The sequence below is a fragment of the Macaca thibetana genome, chromosome 6 (genome assembly GCF_024542745.1).
Source record: "Macaca thibetana thibetana isolate TM-01 chromosome 6, ASM2454274v1, whole genome shotgun sequence".
Lineage (NCBI taxonomy): Eukaryota > Metazoa > Chordata > Mammalia > Primates > Cercopithecidae > Macaca > Macaca thibetana.
The window spans coordinates 110600284-110619344 of NC_065583.1; the positions used below are offsets into that span (position 1 = coordinate 110600284).

General features: G+C 44.2%; 2 protein-coding genes and 1 non-coding gene across 3 annotated transcripts in view; 1 reads left to right on the plus strand and 2 right to left on the minus strand.

The window, feature by feature from the left end:
• The window catches only part of MRPS36 (mitochondrial ribosomal protein S36), a 587034-nt gene that overhangs the window by 40870 nt on the left and 527103 nt on the right, over positions 1-19061 (minus strand). The gene's annotated exons all lie outside the window — the stretch shown is intronic.
• CCNB1 (cyclin B1) lies at positions 5761-16937 on the minus strand. Its single transcript, XM_050793572.1, has 9 exons — positions 16664-16937; positions 15866-16036; positions 15603-15773; positions 12509-12691; positions 8950-9108; positions 8234-8470; positions 7811-7951; positions 6161-6271; positions 5761-5992 (listed from the first exon to the last, which is right to left on the minus strand). Exons 1-9 carry the CDS (start codon positions 16682-16684, stop codon positions 5885-5887), a joined length of 1302 nt encoding a protein of 433 aa, XP_050649529.1. The 5' UTR covers positions 16685-16937; the 3' UTR covers positions 5761-5884.
• On the plus strand, positions 7419-7520 carry LOC126957800 (small nucleolar RNA U13). The gene has a single exon (XR_007726963.1). It is a non-coding gene; the product is annotated as a small nucleolar RNA U13 (small nucleolar RNA).

Consider the following 19061-nt stretch of genomic DNA (forward strand, 5'->3'; position numbering starts at 1 on the left):
TGGGTGTCCCTAGGGTTCTGATTTGCATTTGTAGCAAGTTCCCAGGTAAAGTTGCTGTTGCTTATTGATGAGGACACTTTGAGAACCACCACCATAAAGGGTCATAAAACGCAATTTAAAAAAAAAACCCACAGTAAAACAAAAACGGTGGGTATAAGGCCTGGCACGGTGGCTCATGTCTATAATCTTAGCACTTTGGGAAGGCAAGGCAGGCAGATCACTTGAGGCCAGGAGTCTGAGACCAGCATGGCCAACATCGTGAAACCCCATCTGTACTAAAAATACAAAAATTAATCGGGCACAGGGGCACAAGCTTGTAATCCCAGATACTCCGGAAGCTGAGACAGAAAAATCGCTTGAACCAGGGAGGCTGAGGTTGCAGTGAGCCAAGATAGCACCATTGCACTCGAACCTGAGTGATAGAGTGAGACCCTGTCTGAGGCGGGGGGAGGGTGGGTGTGGGTAGGGAGCTATCCATTAGAAAGTCAATAGTAAAGGTAGAAGAGATGATAGAAAACTACCATATTACCAGGGAGATAAATGTCAGGAAAGTATAATTAATGAGTGCTAAAACTGGAGACCAGCACTTTATAGGAATGTTACAGCTAATGGTTACCACCTTAACCAGATGGTCAAAATTGGTATCAAAAATGGTGTAACAATCTGATGTCTGACCCTAATATAACGCATGAGTTGTACAGATCACCTTTATTGCCATGTGTAACCTGAACTTTGCTGAAAACATGAGACAAGAAATCCAGAATGAGGAACCTTCTACAAGACAATTCATGTCTATGTCCTGAAACACAGAAAGCAGGGCGGTTGTTCTTCTATATGGAAAAACAAACCATGATTGAATCTTGGATTGGAAAAGGAAAGAAAAAAAAAGCCCTAATACATTTTTGGAACAATTGAGGAAATTTGAATGTGTTCTGCATATTAGATATTAAATTATGAGTTTTCTTAGTGTGATACGATTGTGGTAGGGTTTTGTTTTGTTTTGTTTTGTTTTGTTTTAGAGTCACTGTCTCACGTTGAGCCACAGGCCACCATGCCTGGCTAATTATTTTTCGTAGAGACGGTGTTTTGCTCTGTTGCCCAGGCTGGTCTTAAACTCCTGGCCTCAATTGATCCGCCTATCCTGGCCTCCCAAAACACTGGGATTATACCGCCGGGTGCAGTGGCTCAGGCCAGTGATCCCAGCACTTTGGGAGGCTGAGGCAAGAGGATCTGTCGAGCCCAGGAGTTTGAGACCAGCCTGGCCAAGATTTAAAACGAAAACAATCATGGGATTACAGATGTGAGTCACTGTGTTAGCAGAAAGATGCCTTTTTAACATGCCACATCTTCAGTAACATTAAAAATCACCAGGCACACTTGGTTTCTCAACCAAGGAAAGCACATACCTTTCCTTCCTTTCTTTACTTTCCTTTTTTCGTTACTGTTCTAAAGCTTTTTAATAAACTTTCACTCCTGCTCTGAAACTTGCCTGGGTATCTCCTGCCTTACGCCCCTCAGTCAAATCCTTTCTTCTGAGGAGGCAAGAATTGAAAATTCTAAAAACAAAAAAACGTCAAGCTGACCAAAAAAAAAAAAAAATCTCAAAAGATATTGACTGGCCAGGTGCGGTGGCTCACGCCTTTAATCCCAGCACTTTGCGAGGCCGCAGTGAGCGGATCACGAAGTCAGGAGTTCGAGACCAGCCTGACCGACATGGTGAAACCCCATCTCTACTAAAATTACAAAAATTAGCCAGGCGTGGTGGCATACGCCTGTAACCCCAGCTACTCAGGAGGCTGAGGCAGGAGAATCGCTTGAATCTGGGAGGCAGAGGTTGCAGTGAGCCAAGATCAGGCCACTGCACTCCAGCCTGAGCAACAGAGACTCCGTCTCAAAAAAAAAAAAAAAAGAAAAAGAAAAAGATATTGACTGGCCAGGTGCAGTAGCTCATGCCTGTAATGCCTGTAATCCCAACACTTTGGGAGGCCGAGGCTGGTGGATCACTTGAGGTCAGTAGTTCGAGACCAGCCTGGCCAACATGGTGAAACCCCCATCTCCACTAAAAATACAAAAATCAGCTAGATGTGGTGGTGAAGGCCAGTAATCCCAGCTACTCCGGAGGCTGAGGCAGGAGAATCGCTTGAACCAGGGAGGCAGAGGTTGCAATGAGCCGAGATTGTGCTAGTGCACTACAGCCTGGGCAACAGAGGGAGACTGTTTAAAAAAAAACAAAGTACACACGGTGGTATAGGGACAGAGCCGGGTTACAGAATTTTCTGGGGTTTAAATACCCTCTAGAGATTTCCTATTGGCCACTTGGTATACAGCCCATGCAAATAGTGTCCCACAATTAGTCTGATTGGTTGCAGAAAGCAGCCAATCAGAGGTACTTTCAATTTTCCATCTGCCACACAGAAAAAGGGGTGGGGGGGTTTCCAAAGGGAGTACCCTCAGGTCCGTTTGTGATTTAAGTGTGGAAAGTTGGGGTTTTCCTTTTGATTTAGTTGTAGAACGTCAGCGTGCATCTGCCTTAGGTTCCCTGCCTCCAGATCCTGTCCTATTGCCTCACTTTCATGACTAAAATATAGAAAATATTTAAACTAGAAAATAAAAGGGGATGGTGGGGAAAAAAAGCTAAAACCACGAAATAAAAATGGTAGAAATGGTAACACCAAAAACTAATTCTTTCAAAAGGCCAATGAAATAACCCCATGGGCCAGTCTCATGAGAAAACAAAAGTACTCAACATCAGTACTGAGAAAGAAGATATAACTGCACATTCAGAAGAGATTAACTTTGTCATGGTCCTCTACAGCCGTAACTTTAAAAATCTAGAACGGATTTTTTTTTCCTTTTTTTTTTCTTTTTTTTTGTACGAGACACGCTCTTGCCGTGTCATCCAGCTTGGAGTGCAGTAGCACGAGCATAACTCATTACAGCCTCAAACTCCTGGGTTCTAGTGATCCTCCTGCCTTAGCATTCTAAGTAGCTAGGTCTACAGGCACATACCACCATGACTGCTGGGCTAATTTTTAAAATTTTATAATTTTTTTTTCTAATAGAGACAGGGTCTCACCCAACTCAGCCTCCTAAAGTGCTAAGAGTCTATTTTTTATATTTTTTTAGAGACAGGGTCTCACTATGTTACCCAGGTCAGTCTTGAACTCCTGGCCTCAAGCAATCCTCCTGCCTCAGCATCCCAAAGTGCTAGGATTATAGGCGTGAGCCACCAAACATGGACATAATTTTCTATTAATGTAGGGGAGGAACATCTCTAAAAGAGCGATTGTATCATACAGAGAAAAATCTTTAGAAGAGACCAAAAATGCATGGAATATTTACCATTTTATTTTTTGAGACAGGGTCTCACTCCCACACCCAGGCTGGAGTGCAGTCGTGCGATCTTGGCTCACTATAGTTTTGACTTCCCTGACTCAGGTGATTCTCCCACCTCAGCCTCCTGGGTAGCTGGGACCACAGGTGCACTCCAGTACCCCTGGCTAATTTTTGTGTAGATGGGATTTCGCCATGTTGCCCAGGCTGGTCTCGAGCTTCTGGGCTCAAGCAACGCACCTGCCTCAGTCTTGCAAAGTGCTGGGATTACAGGTGTGAGCTACTGTGCCTGGCCTATTATATTTAATAGCTCCAGGACAAACGACTTCACTGTTTAATTTAGCTAGTTTCCAATGAATGAATGGGGACTTCAAATGATTGTAAGGCTTTAAAAAGATGAAACTGGCCGGGTGTGGTGGCTCACGCTTGTAGTCTCAGCACTTCGGGAGGCCTGATCACCTGAGGTCTGGAGTTCGAGACCAGCCTGACCAACATGAAGAAACCCCGTCTCTACTAAAAATACAAAAATAGCAGGGCATGGTGGTGCATGCCTGTAATCCCAGCTACTCGGGAGGCTGAGGCAGGAGAATCGCTTGAACTGGGGAGGCGGAGGTTGCAGTGAGCCAGGATAGCGCCACTGCACTCCAGCCTGGGCAACAGAACGAGACTCCACCTCAAAAAACAAACAACAACAACAAAAAAGGAACTTTTTGGTAACTATACACAATTTTAAAGTTTTTATAGAAAAGTGTTTGGTAGTACCCCCATATATTTGGTAAGCCTTATCTTAACTGATAAACTGGTAAAACTGTATTATCACAGGAAAAAACAAGATCAGGGAAGAATAGATGGGCATTGAAGATATTTCAAGTTGGACAAGGAGGGTTTCAGTCATGGAACTGGCATAAACGGGTATCTGGAAAAATTCTACTTCACACCACATATAAAAATTGCCTACTTAGGGCTAGGTGCGGTGGCTCATGCCTGTAATCCCAGCACTTTGGGAGGCAGAGGTGGGCGAATCACGAGGTCAGGAGATCGAGACCATCCTGGCTAACACGGTGAAACCCCATCTCTACTAAAATTACAAAAAATTAGTTGGCCATGGTGGCTCACGCCTGTAATCCCAGCACTTTGGGAGGCTGAGGCAAGCAGATCACCTGAGATCGGGAGTTCAAGACCAGCCTGACCAACATGGTGAAACCCCGTCTCTACTAAAAATACATAATAAGCTGGGCGTGGTGGTGCATGCCTGTAATCTCAGCTACTCAGGAGGCTGAAGCAGGAGAATCGCTTGAACCCAGGAGGCGAAGGTTGCAGTGAGCCAAGATCGCGCCATTGCACTCCAGCCTGGCAACAGAGCGAGACTGTCGCAAAAACAAAAAAACTTACTCATGTGTTGCTTAATGATTGGGATATGGTTTGAGAAATGTGTCATTAGGTGATTTTATTGTTCAAACACCAGAGTATACTCACACAAATCTAGATGGCATACCCTACTACACTCCTAGGCTATATAGTGTAGCTTATAGCTCCTAGGCTACAAAACTATACACCATGTTATTGAATACTGCAGGCAATTATAACATGTCAGTATTTGTGTATCTAGGCACAAGGTACAGTAAAAGTATGGCATCATAATCTTATGGGACCACCAAGGTGTATGTAGTCTGTCTTTGACCAAAATGTTCATGGGGCACATGACTATCTGTACCATGTAATATAATGCACAAATACAGGTAGGCTTATGTATGTTGACAATAATTGTTATGTATATAGAATAAACCACATTTTAAAAAAACCCATAAAAATTAATATGCACATCTATATACAAGACATGGAAGGATAAATCCGTAATTGTTGATTTCAGGTGGGTGGGATTTAGAAAGAGCCTAAGGAAGGGGTAAATTAACTTTTAAAAAAGATACCTTTTGTATTTGAGTATTGTTTTATTAAACAAAACACAAAACCAAAATGAAAACTGGGCTTAGAATATAAAGTTCTCATTTTTCAAAGTGAAAGTTTGAAGATACTAGCTAAAGTTGATAACTTAAATAGTGGTAAAAGTAAATAACTTAGAATTATGGCAGCAATCACCAGAAGAAACAGAATTCTAACAGGGTGACCAGGGATTTGGTGGTAGACTTTTACTTTAAAATAGAACTACGTAGCAGATTCTCCATGATGACTTGGCTTACATGTAGTATGTCCTATAGAAGTAAAATTTTCAAATACCTCCATCACCTTCAGTAATTCGTATTAATAAAGTAAAAGCCAGGTACATAAAACAAGAACCAAGTATATAAACATATACATCGATTGGATCCCCAGGTAAACCAAAAGCAGTTTTTAAAAATATTCCCCACCATACCTTTTAAGACAACTTTTTCGCTACCCTACAGTAGCAAGTAACCACATTCAAATTAGTTAAGCTATAAAAAAGTAAAAGGGGCCATAAGCTTTATTAAAAGGAAATGCAACAGTAATATGTACAGATGGCACATGGTGCCAATTTTATTTGTAAATATATACTCCAACTCAAGTTTACAAGTTACACCTTTGCCACAGCCTTGGCTAAATCTTGAACTAGTGCAGAATTCAGCTGTGGTAGAGTGCTGATCTTAGCATGCTTCGACGTGGCATACTTGTTCTTGACAGTCTGGAAGACAAAAGGATAGCCATTAAAGAGGGGAAAAAATCACAAGATCCAATGATACAGGTATTCATTTAAAACATTAACTCATTAAAAATAAACCAGGCATTTGCAGGCATTAAGTTTGAATTATTAGACTTTTTGACATCTTACAATGCCACTATATTGACTCACCATGTGCTTTGTAAGTCCTTGATTTACCATGACTATATTCTTAGCCAGGTGCTGCATAACCAGAAGAAGAGATTCTTCAGTATATGACAGGTAATGCTGTAGAGTTGGTGTCTAAGACAACAAAAGTTAATGTTAAAAATGCTCAATCGATAATGATTTTCATAAAGTTTCTAGATGTTTGATGTTATTCAGGAGTGGGGAAGGGAAGGGTACTGTATCATTAATTAATATAAGTGAAATGTAAGACAAAGCTAAAGACTCCTCCTTTCCTAGGTGCTCTCATGCTTCTATAGGAACCTCTGCTCAAACACAATTGCACTATTGTAATTGTTGACTTGCCCACCCTAAAACTAGACTCTACTTCCTTGAGGCCAACTTTGTCATAGTTCTATTCTTTTCTTTCTTTTTTTTTTTTTGAGATGGAGTCTCACTCCAGGCTGGAGTGCATGGTGTGACCTTGGTTCACTGCGACCTCTGCCTCCCGGGTTCAAGTGATTCTTCTGCCTCAGCCTCCTGAGTAGCTGGGGTTACAGGTTTGCACCACCATGCCTGGCTAATTTTTGTATTTTTAGTAGAGATAGGGTTTCACCACATTGGTCAGACTGGTCTTGAACTTTTGAGCTCGTGATCTGCCCACCTTGGCCTCCCAAAGTGCTGGGATTACAGGTGTTAGCCACCACACCCAGCTGCATAGTTCTATTCTTAACACCTAGGGTAGTGCCTGCCACATAGGAGAGGCATTTGCTGAATCAATGAATATGAATGTACTATTTGTATGTCATTTGACCTTCCAGTTTCTCCTCTAAGGAGTAAAAGTTGCTCTACCTTTCTCAAAGGGAATACAGTTGAAATTAGGCAAAGAAATGGAAACACTTGACTGGTTGCAATGGCTCACGCCTGTAATTCCAACACTTTGGTAAGTGGAAGTCGGTAGATCGCTTGAGCCCAGGGTTTCAAGACCAGCCTGGGTAATATAGGGAGGCGCCATGTCTACAAAAAATATAAAGGTCAGCCTCCAGAGTAGCTGGGACTACAGACATGTGCCTATATATATATATATATATTTGTGTATATATATGTATTTGTGTGTGTATATATATATATTTGTGTATATAGATATATTTGTGTGTGTGTATATATATATATTTGTAAAGATGAGACAGTCATGTACATGGTCTCCTGCAACAACCTGAATATATATATATATATATATATTTGTAAAGATGAGGATTTGCTACGTTGCCCAGGCTGGTGGGTGACTCTTGTAGTTTATAAGTGTGATGATTGGGTGTTCATGTGAACGTGTGAAATGTGCCACCCTCAAACCTTGTTACAACGTGGGCATATTACCCGTCTGACATGAAAAAAATTTAAAAACTAGCCAGAAACCTTCAGTCCCAGCTACTCTGGAGGCTGAGGTTGCAGTGGGTCAAGACTGCATCACTGCACTCCAGCCCAGGCGACAGAGCGAGACCTTGTCTCAAAAACCAAACCATGTGAAAACATTCTATGACATCTTTTTAAACTATTCCTTCAGTAGATCCCATATTTATGAATCACCTGAATTGCCCTTTAATAACAAAAGTTCTGTATTTAGTCAAACATTCTTTACAATTTAAAAGCTTAGGAGTTCTGTGGGACAGAGCTTACCCATTCACCATTATCCAGAATTTTCAGTGCTAAGCAAAAAGCTCCTGCTGCAATTTGAGAAGGAGGAAAGTGCACCATATCATAGTCCAACATAGTTAGTTCCATCAGGTATTTGGCCAAAGTATGTTGCTCAACATCAACCTGAAACAAAACCCGTGTCACTGAGTTTCTTTCAGAAAATTTTCATTTGGCACTAACCTGCATGCCCATATGTATCTTTTAACTACAAATGTTTGTCTACAAACTCTCAAATGCCCACGGAAAGCCCTAATATTAACATGCAGCCTGACTAAAAATAAAGAACAACTTTCTCTCTTCCCCATGTAGTTAGGTATAATATAGGTCAGTTGAATTCGACTTGCTTGGTCAGCAGCAGTGTTCCCTAATGTACCCATACCGAAAGGTTTCTTAAGAAACCTGTACCTCTCCAATCTTAGATGCTCTCCGAAGGAAGTGCAAAGGTAGAGGCCGACCCAGACCAAAGTTTAAAGCTCTTAGAATCTTCATTTCCATCTGTCTGATTTGGTGCTTAGTGTAAGTATTGTCAGTCACAAAAGCAAAGTCACCAATTTCTGGAGGGTACATTTCTTCATATTTGCTTGCAATGAACATGGCAGTGACACCAACCAGCTGCAGCATCTTCTTGGGCACACAATTATTCTGCAATGGGAATTTCAACACAATGAATAACATGTTTGAAAAGGAGACACAGAGCTATGATGGAGAGGTAGAAAGACATTCTCCCATTGCAAAATCTTAATTAATGATACCATATCCCCCAAGAAAGATTTTAGCTGAAAAAGTCAGTTTCTTTCTTTTTTTTTTTTTTTTTTTTTGAGATGGAGTCTCACTCTGTCGCCCAGGCTGGAGTGCAATGGCGCGATCTCAGCTCACTGCAACCTCCGCCTCCTGTAGCTGGGACGACAGGTGCCCGCCACCACACCCAGCTAAATTTTTGTATTTTTAGTAGAGACGGGGTTTTACTGTGTTAGCCAAGATGGTCTCGATCTCCTAACCTCGTGATCCACCCGCCCGCTGGGATTGCAGGCATGAGCCACCACACCCGGCCCAGCCCAAAAACGTCAGCTTCTTATGACTCGGCTAGAATCCTGGAAGGGAAAACTTACTGAAATGCTTACCTGCATGAACCGATCAATAATGGAGACAGTCATGTACATGGTCTCCTGCAACAACCTGAATTTCATTTGAACCTGTACTAGCCAGTCAATTAGAATGGCTCTCATGTTTCCAGTGACTTCCCGACCCAGTAGGTATTTTGGTCTGACTGCTTGCTCTTCCTGCAAAAGAAAATGCCGATTATTCTTAGAAACATGACTCCATGTGACACATTTATGTCCAGAAAGATCAGTTAGTTCCTACAGTAAGTAGCACTGGGGCATTTAGAATCTCTATCAGTTCCTTTTTTTTTTGAGACGGAGTCCCGCTCTGTCGCCCAGGCTGGAGTGCAGTGGCGCGATCTCGGCTCACTGCAAGCTCCGCCTCCCGGGTTCATGCCATTCTCCTGCCTCAGCCTCCCGAGTAGTTGGAACTACAGGCGTCCACCACCACGCCCGGCTAATTTTTTTTTGTATTTTAGTAGAGACGGGGTTTCACTGTGTTAGCCAGGATGGTCTCGATCTCCTGACCTCGTGATCCACCTGTCTTGGCCTCCCAAAGTGCTGGGATTACAGGCGTGAGCCACTGTGCCCAGCCTTTGTATCAGTTCTTAATTCAATTATTCATATGGTCACCACAAACAACACCATCACCAAGAAAGAAAGCAAACATTAAGGCTGGCGTGGTGGCTCATGCCTGTAATCCCAGCACTTTGGGAGGCTGAGATGGGCAGATTGCTCGAGGCCAGGAGTTCGAGACCAGCCTGGCCAACATGGCAAAACCTCTCTTTACTAAAAATACAAAAATTAGCTGGGCATGGTTGCGCACACCTGTAGTCCCAGCTGCTCAGGAGGCTGAGGCAGGAGAATTGCTTGAACCCAGGAGGTGGAGGTTGCAGGTAGCCGAGATTGCACCACTGCTTTCCAGCCTGGGTGACAGAGAGAGACTGTTCCCCCTTCACCCCCCCGCCAAAAAAGGGCAAACATTAGATAGGACAGTGTGGCAGCTTTTTTATATTGTCAGGTCTTACGATATTCAATTCACCACAACTCTTGCTAGTCCACTCCCTTCCAAATAAAGATACTATACTATCATCTCAGATCTTTTCACTTGAGCCTCTAAAGTTAGAACCTGAGCTTTACATAGAGAAAATATCAAACTCCCAGGGCAGCTGGAACCCATGTACTACAACACTCCTGCCTGCTCCAGGGTTAAAGCCCAACAGCAACATAGCTAAGAACTGTGGGGGACAAGAGTGACTTTATTTTAAATGCTAATCCAATGTGCCTTCTGCCTATTCACTTTAAGTTTGGCCTCTCCTCCAAAACAGCCCTTCATACTATTGTATACATTATAGGCTATGATGTCTGTAGCATTCTGTCAGCCACCCGCACATTCATTCTAGAGCACATATACTTTCCCCAAGAAAATGTATACATACTCAAGCCGTGGGTATGAGGGGTTACAGTGCAGAGATCTACATCTTACAGCCATCAAAGACCAGACTTATGTCTGTAAATTCCCCCTCATCAGTCACCCAATACCAGGAAACTCCATTTATCTGCCTCATTCCTTGGTTTCTCAGCTCCTCTGACATTTGGGGGGTTGCTTTGCATATATGGCCGCCTTGCACAGAACAAGAACGAAGCATCAAGAAACAGCACATTTACAGGCTGGGCACGGTGGCTCATGCCTGTAATCCCAGCACTTTGGGAGGCCAAGGTGGGTGGATCATGACGTTAGGAGACCATCCTGGCTAACATGGTGAAACCCTGTCTCTACTAAAAATACAAAAAATTAGCCAGGCATGGTGGCACGTGCCTGTAGTCCCAGCTACTCGGGAGGCCGAGGCAGGAGAATGGCGTGAACCTGGGAGCCGGAGCTTGCAGTGAGCCACGGCACACCCCCTGGGTGACACAGCGAGACTGTCTCAAAAAAAAAAGGTATCCTCCAAAGTTAGAACACAACTTTAAAAAGCCCTAAAAAGATGGCAGAAGAAACTCAAAGCAGAAGGCTACTCCTGGCATAGAAGTCTTGCAGAAGAATCATATAGAAAAAGGAGAGGCCCCAAAGGAGCAGGCAAGAGATGTCAGTGATGACATTAAGACGATGCATTAAAAACAACTGGGGGTGGGCGCGACTGCTCATGCCTGTAATCCCAGCACTTTGGGAGGCCGGGTGGGTGGATCATCTAAGGAGTTTGAGACCAGCCTGGCCAATATGGTGACCTCATTTCTACTAAAAGTACAAAAATTAGCTGGGTGTTGTGGTGGGCACCTGTAATCCCAGCTGCTCAGGAGGCTGAGGCATGAGAATCACTTGACCCGAGAGGCAGAGGTTGCAGTGAGCCGAGATTGCACCACTGCACTCCAGCCTGGGCAACAGAGCAAGACCCTGTCTCAAAAAACCAAAACCAAATAAAAATACAAAAAATTAGCCAGGCATGGTGGTGTGTGCCTGCAATCCCAACTACTCGGCAGACTAAGGCAGGAGAATTACTTGCTTGAACCCAGGAGGCAGATTGCAGTGAGCTGAGACGGCACCATTGCCCTCTAGCCTGGGCGACAGTGTGAGACTCCCTCTAAAAAAAAAAAAAAAAAAACACACACACACACACACACACACACACACCAAAAAACTAGGTAAATGTGATAACGGTATAGTTGACGCTACTGTGTTTATGCTGCCATATAGAATACTTGTGTTTGTAGGAAAAGGGCAAATGCCATTAAGAGAAAGTTTCAAAAGTGGGATTGGCCGGGTGCGGTGGCTCAAGCCTGTAATCCCAGCACTTTGGGAGGCCGAGACGGGCGGATCACGAGGTCAGGAGATCGAGACCATCCTGGCTAACACGGTGAAACCCCATCTCTACTAAAAAATACAAAAAACTAGCCGGGCGAGGTGGCGGGCGCCTGTAGTCCCAGCTACTCGGGAGGCTGAGGCAGGAGAATGGTCTAAACCCGGGAGGCGGAGCTTGCAGTGAGCTGAGATCCGGCCACTGCACCCCAGCCTGGGCGACAGAGCAAGACTCTGTCTCAAAAAAAAAAAAAAAAAAAAAAAAAAAAAAAAAAAAAAAAAAAAGTGGGATCAAATTGAAGTGAACCAAAAAGTAGCTTTGAGTGTACTCCTTTTGGGCACAAATAATTTCACCAACAACTGGACGCACATCAGCCACACTAACACAAAATGCCTTGTGTTAGGGGTGGCTGTAGTCTTTGAGTATATTCTACATCCTCATCCACTTGCTGACCCATTATTACCTAAAATGCAGAGTTTGGGACTTAACCATTCCAAATACGGTGGAGATTGCATATATACATATCAAATTCAATCTGTGGACTTTCCTTCAGAAAGACCGATAGTAGTATCCACCCTGACTTCGAACTTTCCTGCACAAAGTGGCAAATAGACTCCATTGATTTAGTGACTTTTTATTTTAGGTATTCCATGAAGGATAATTTGAAAGTGCGATCTCTTAAGAAATGCTGCCCAAGTCCTGCTTGAATTATTATGAACTATTGATAGAAAAGACTTTCATAAAGTTAGATGCAGTTTAGAAAAAAAACTAATGATAATACTGACCTCAAGTTGTCTCAGATAAGCATAAATATCTTTCACATATTCACTACAAAGGTTTGGATCGGCTCCATCTTCTGCATCCACATCATTTACTGCAAGAATTACATCAGAGAAAGCCTGACACAGGTCTTCTTCTGCAGGGGCACATTCAGATGTTTCCATTGGGCTTGGAGAGGGAGTATCAACCTTAAAACAAAGAGATCTCTTGAAACAAGAGCAAATAGGAGTAAGCACTATAGTTTGGGCTTGAAGGTCAGGTTATTGGTACCAACTCAAGATAGTGTTCTCCTGAATCAACATACAATTCATTTCCTTAAAGGAAAAGTATCTTTTCATACTATTCCATTTCTTTTTAGGAAGTGATTAACATCCAAAGTGATCATTTGGGTTGGGCGTGGTGGCTCACGCCTTTAATCTCAGCACTTTGAGAGGCTGAGGTTGAGGCCAGGAGATCAAGACAAGCCTTGGCAATATAGCAAGACCCTGTCTTTGTTAAAAAAGAAAGTGATCATTTAATTACTCAATTAAAAAGAATGAGGTCGGGCATGGTGGCTCAAGCCTGTAATCGCAGTTCTTTGGGTGGCTGAGGTGGGAGGATCCTTTGAGACCATGAGTTCGAGACCAGCCTGGGCAATATAGCAATAACTCATCTCTACAAAAAATTAGCTGGGCATGAAGGCAACTGCCTATAATCCTAGCTACTCAGGAGGCCAAGGTAGGAGGATCACTTGAGCCCAGCAGTTTGAGGATACAGTGAGCTATGATTGCGCCATTCTACTCCAGCCTGGGCAAAAAAAAGAGTGAAATGCCAACTCAGAGTGAGTCAGTTTAAAGTTGGAAGCAAATAAATTCACATTCTAGACTTTCCTGCAAAGGAAACTGAGAAGTAATTAATCTTTATCAGCAACATGTGAAGTTAATCCAAATAAAGGACGGTTCAGTCTTTAGTCTTTATTTCAAAATATAAACTGCTTCTCACTACTCAAAATAACATAAATTCTATCCTGACTACTAAGGATTAACTTCATTACCATTAACCACTTCCTTCAAGCTCCCTTTATCCCATTGTTCAAACATTTATTGAGCCCCTTCTTCAAGTCAAACTCTACAAGGCATTGACTTCATGGCATCCTCAAGGGACTCTGAATTTAGTAGACAAAGTAAAGAAATAAGGTCGGGCGCGGTGGCTCACACTTGTAATCCCAGCACTTTGGGAGGCCCAGGTTGGCGGATCATGAGGTCAGGAGTTTGAGACCAGCCTGGCCAACCTGGTGAAACTCCCTCTCTACTAAAAATAGAAAAAAAAAAAAAAAATTAGCTGGGTGTGGTGGCGGGTGCCTGTAATCCCAACTACTCAGGAGGCTGAGGCAAGAGAACTGCTTGAATCCGGGAGGCGGAGGTTGCAATGAGCCAAGATCACGCCACTGCACTCCAGCCTAGGTGACACAGCAAGACTCCGTCTCGGGAAAAAATAAATAAATAAGTAAACAAAAATAAGACTGAGACTGGGCATGGTGGCTCATGTCTGTAATCCTAGCACTTTGGGAGACTGAGGCAGGTGGATCACGAGATCAGGAGTTCGAGACCAGCTTGGCCAACATAGTGAAACCCTGTCTCTACTAAAAATAGAAAAATTAGCCAGGCATGGTGGCACGTGCCTGTAGTCCCAGCTACTTGGGAGGCTGAAGCAGGAGAATCGCTTGAACTCAGGAGGCAGAGGTTGCGGTGAGCTGAGATGGCATCACTGCACTCCAGCCTGGGCAACAGAATGAGACTGTCTCAAAACAAACAGAAAGACTGATTCTAGGAACAGGGGTGGAGATGGGAGAAGTTCAGGAAAGCTTCAGGAGTTGATGCTTGAGCTGTTTTCAAGGATGAAAAGGTTATTAGCTAAATGAAAGGGTGGGGAAGGCATTCTTACTAAGTGGGAAAGCAAAGGTAAGAATCGGTATGGACCTTTCAAGAAAGCATCATGTAGTTTGATATGCCCAAAGACCATGCTGGCTACATGTTTCATGTGCTATGCCCAGAAATTCAACACTAAAGCAATAGTTTTCAATGTCTTATCCTTAGATATAAGAAGCTTAACTGGCTGGGCGCGGTGGCTCACGCCTGTAATCCCAGCACTTTGGGAGGCCGAGGTAGGCAGATCACGAGGTCAGGGAGTTCAAGACCAGCCTGGCCAACATGGTGAAACCTCATCTATACTAAAAATATGAAAATTAGCTGGGTGTGGTGTTGTGCGCCTGTAATCCCAGCTACTAGGGAGGCTGAGGCAGGAAAATTGCTTGAACCTGGGAGGCAGAGGTTGCAGTGAGCCGACATCACACCACTGCACTCCAGCCTGGGCAACAGAGCCAGACTCTGTCTCAAAAATTTTTTTTTCAGATAATTTTCCCAACTGGTTTTAATTAAGTTTTAAAAACTGAGCTTCAGAATGCAGTTCATTGCAGTTTCATCAAAGCAGCCTCCTCTACATGACCTACTTTTCCTTCACAGGGAGGTCTATCATAGGATACATTTACATACCTTTTATTTAATAAAAAGTTACTGGTTTTGAGGCTAAGTGTTAATTCATCTTCTTAACCACTCCCTGAAAAGTTGCATTCTTCCTGTTTTACTCTTTTGCATTTTCCAGTGTTACAGGTTTATTATTTAGTAGCCATATTAGGCAGTAAAAAATTTCAAGAGAACATTCTGTTTACTCCGATAAATTCTGCAGAGGTGGCTTGTACTTGGACAACAAAGCCTTTGGCTCAGGCAGGTACTACTTAATATCATTAACGAAGGAATATAAGAGAGTTAACAATTAAAAGCATAGATTCTGAAGCCAGACAGCCTGAGCTTAAATCTCATATGGGCCACTTACCTGTGTGACCCTGACATAACCTCTCTAAAGCCATGATTTAAATAGTAGAGGTGACAATACCTACCTCAGAGTACCTGTAAAGATTATGTGAGTTAATGCATGTAGAATGTTGGGCAGAGATTGCCTCATGCTAAGCACTCAATAAATGGTATTAATTTGAATGCTCTTGCAGTGAAATAAGGGACAAGAAATAATCAACAGACTCTACAATGGTAAGAATAAGTTTACCAAAATAGGCTCAGGCGAAAGTTTTTCTTCTTTAACAGGCTCAGGTTCTGGCTCAGGTTCTGGCTGTGGCACTGGCTCAGACACTGGCACTGGCACCAGCATAGGTACCTTTTCAAGAGGTTTTGGTAGTTTTTTATCAATAACTTTTCCAGTAGCTGAAGGTTTTACTTCCTGTAGATGAAACAGAGAATGAAATGTTTCTGCATCAAAGGCCACAGTTGTAAGGCCAGCTCTGACAGAAGTGAGGTCGGGAAGACAGTTACCTTCTTCATAGGCATTTTGGCCTGCAGTTGTTCACTGACTTTGTTACCAATGTCCCCAAGAGCTGTTCTTGGCCTCAATCCAGGCTTGGAGGTTGCAGCAGGGGCCGTAGGAACGCGCTTTGCGCCTGCCATGCTGATCTTCGCCTTATTTTCAGCATTAATTTTCGAGTTCTGAAAGAAGCAAAGACCACTTTAAGAGCTGGTCCACGGAGGCTCGAGTAAGTCAAGGGTTAATTAAGGTGGGGCACAAGAGAAGTTCCCAGAAGGAAAGCCGAGTAAAAATGGGTTCCGAGGGAAAACGTGGGTCCCAGAGTCTACTCTGCGGCCGTGACAAGTCAGTTTCCGCCGACAACCTCTACATTTACCAATTGAGGGATTCCCTGATTAGTCCTGCCCAGCCCTAAAATACCGAGAATTTACGTTTGAAAGGAAACCGAAAAAGCCTCCAATTGCAGACACCTTCTCTCTGGGAAGGGGGTTACAGAGCTGCTGGCGGGCCCACTCAGGGACCCTCTATCACTTTTTCAAAAGGTTCCCAGTCGACTTTCCATCTCCCCCAAACATTTATCCAATATCGGTCCAGTTCTCTTTCTCACCTTCCTCCCTCCATCCATCGTCCCCCACACTCCCCCACCAGGCCTGGGCCCACCTCGACGCTCTCTTGGTGACTTCCCTCCCACCTTCCTCCCCAAATCGTTCCTGCGGCCCTCTCCCGCTCGGGGGGCTCCCGCAGGCGAGGCAGAGCGAGCAGGCTGCAGCGAAGAAGGCCGCGTCAGTTCGCAGTCCGTAGCGGCTCACCCTGGTGACTCGGAGCGCCATGGCTTCCTCTTCACCAGGCAGCAGCTCAGCGGGGAGAAGCAGAACACCGGAGCCCCGACCAGCCGAGGACCTGCACCCAGCAGAGACCAACAGCCGTTCTTCCGCAGCACGCCGGGAAGAGCAGGCCCAGCCTCAGGTTTAAACCCCGCACTGCTCCCTCCTTATTGGCCTGTTCGTGGCACTCACTCCCTTCCCATTGGCGGCTGCCTGTCCCGGAGAATGCGTTTCCAGGGCGATCCCGCGAAGGCGTTCGAGAGGGGCGGGGCCAGAGTGAGGCTAGGTCGGAAGGCGTGGCCAGGCTCTCCCGTGGTCTGCCTCCGCGCCTGCGCTCTGGGGCAGCTGCCGCGGCCACCTGGAGAGCCGAGCAGCGCGAGCACCGCCCACCTGGAAAGGTGAGCCGGGCAAGAGTGTGCGCTGCCAATATCAGCTCAGGAAAGGCCTGGTGACCTTTGGAAGGTGACAGTGGCGCGGCCACAGTCTCAGAAGTGTCAAAAGTAGTTTTGGATCTAGTCCAAATTATTGTTGTACACTTTCCATTTCTACGGTAGCAGCAATAATATAGTTCATGAAAGGCTTTGATATACGTTCTTTCATTTGATCGTTGCAACAACTCTCTGGGGTGGAGGAACTGAAGCTCAGCGCTTTAGATGACTTTGCCAGGATCACACATTAGCAACGGGGGAACAGAATTTAGGGGTTTTTTTTTTTGAGGGGGAGGGAGGGGGCGTATTCGTGTTTTCACAATACTGATTGTCCCTTAACAATATTACTTGATTACTTCAAGATTGGCCAGTTTCCCAAGGCCAATTGTTTTGTGTGTTTTAGCTTCCTATTTGGAAATAATTTCATACTTGCACCAGTTGCCAACAAAAATCTTGTAAGGAACATTTCTGTACCCTTTACCCAGATTCAACTATCCTTAACATGTATTTGCCTCTCATGGGAAGATCAAGAAAAACTAAACAAAAAGACATTTTACACCATTTGCTTTGTTATTTGCTCAATCTCTCTCTGGATCCAAAGAAAAATAAGAGGGTTCTTTTTGCCTTCTACTCCTCAAAACACACCAGGAGCTCAACAATTGGAGGGGAGGCTGAAGGACAAAAACATTGATACCTCATAGAGCAACGGTATAAGAGCCAATAGAGACTGCTGGCCCTGGAAGTCAAGGATCCGAAAGAAGGCGCCCAATCATTTGGTTTCATTCGATCGTTATTCAGTCTTCTATCATCATAGTTCTACCCTCCTACTCGGATGCCTACCGTGGGGCCCTTACCATTGCTCTCCTCTGCCTGGAATGCCCGCCTCTTGTTGCACTCAAGCCCCTGTTCTATTCAGGTAATTCCCATTCATCCTTCAGTTCTGTGTTCAGCATCCATCCTCAGTCTTTCTGGGTTTGATCAATCCTGCCTCGCCCCATGCAAGGGCGAGAGGCAAGGGGTGAGGCAGGATTACTTATCCTCTGTGTTCCAGTTTAAAAAATTTTTTTTTACTTTTTTTTTTTTTTTTGAGACGGAGCCTGTATCTGTCGCCCAGGCTGGAGTGCAGTGGTGCGATCTCGACTCACTGCAACCTCCGCCTCCTGGGTTCACTCCATTCTCCTGCCTAGTGGCTGGGACTACAGGCGCCTGCCACAACGCCCGGCTAATTTTTTGTGTTTTTGGTAGAGACGGGGTTTCACCGGGTTAGCCAGGATGGTCTCGATCTCCTGATCTCGTGATCCGCCTGCCTCGGCCTCCCAAAGTGCTGGGATTACAGGCATGAGCCACTGCGCCCGGCCGAGTGGACATAAGTTTTAAACTCATTTGGGTGAATACCAAGGAGCAAGACTGTTGGATCATATAGTAAGAGTATGGTTACTTTTGTAAGAAACCGCCAAACTGTCTTCCAAAGCTGCTGTACCATTTTGCATTTCCATCAGCAATCCTCACAAGCATTTGGTGTTGTCAGTTTTTAAAAAAAATTGTAGCCATCCTAATAGGTATGTAGTGGTAACTCATTGTATTTTGATTTGCAATTCTCTAATGACATATGATGTTGAGTATCTTTTTCTGTGATTATCATCTGTATAACTTCTTTGGTGAGGTATCTGTTCAGGTATTTTGCCCAGTTTTTGTTTTGTTTTGTTTTCTGAGATAGGGTCTCACTCTGTTACCCAGGCTGGAATGCACTGGTGTGATCATAGCTCACTGTAACCTCAAACTCCTGAGCTCAGGCAATTCTGCCTCAGCTTCCCAAGTAGCTAGAACTATAGGTGTGAGCCACCATGCCCAGCTAGTTTTTTTATTTTTTATTTTTTGTAGAGATGGGTTCTCACTATGTTTCCAAGGCTCATCTCAAACTATTGGTCTCACAAAGCACTGGGAATATATATATA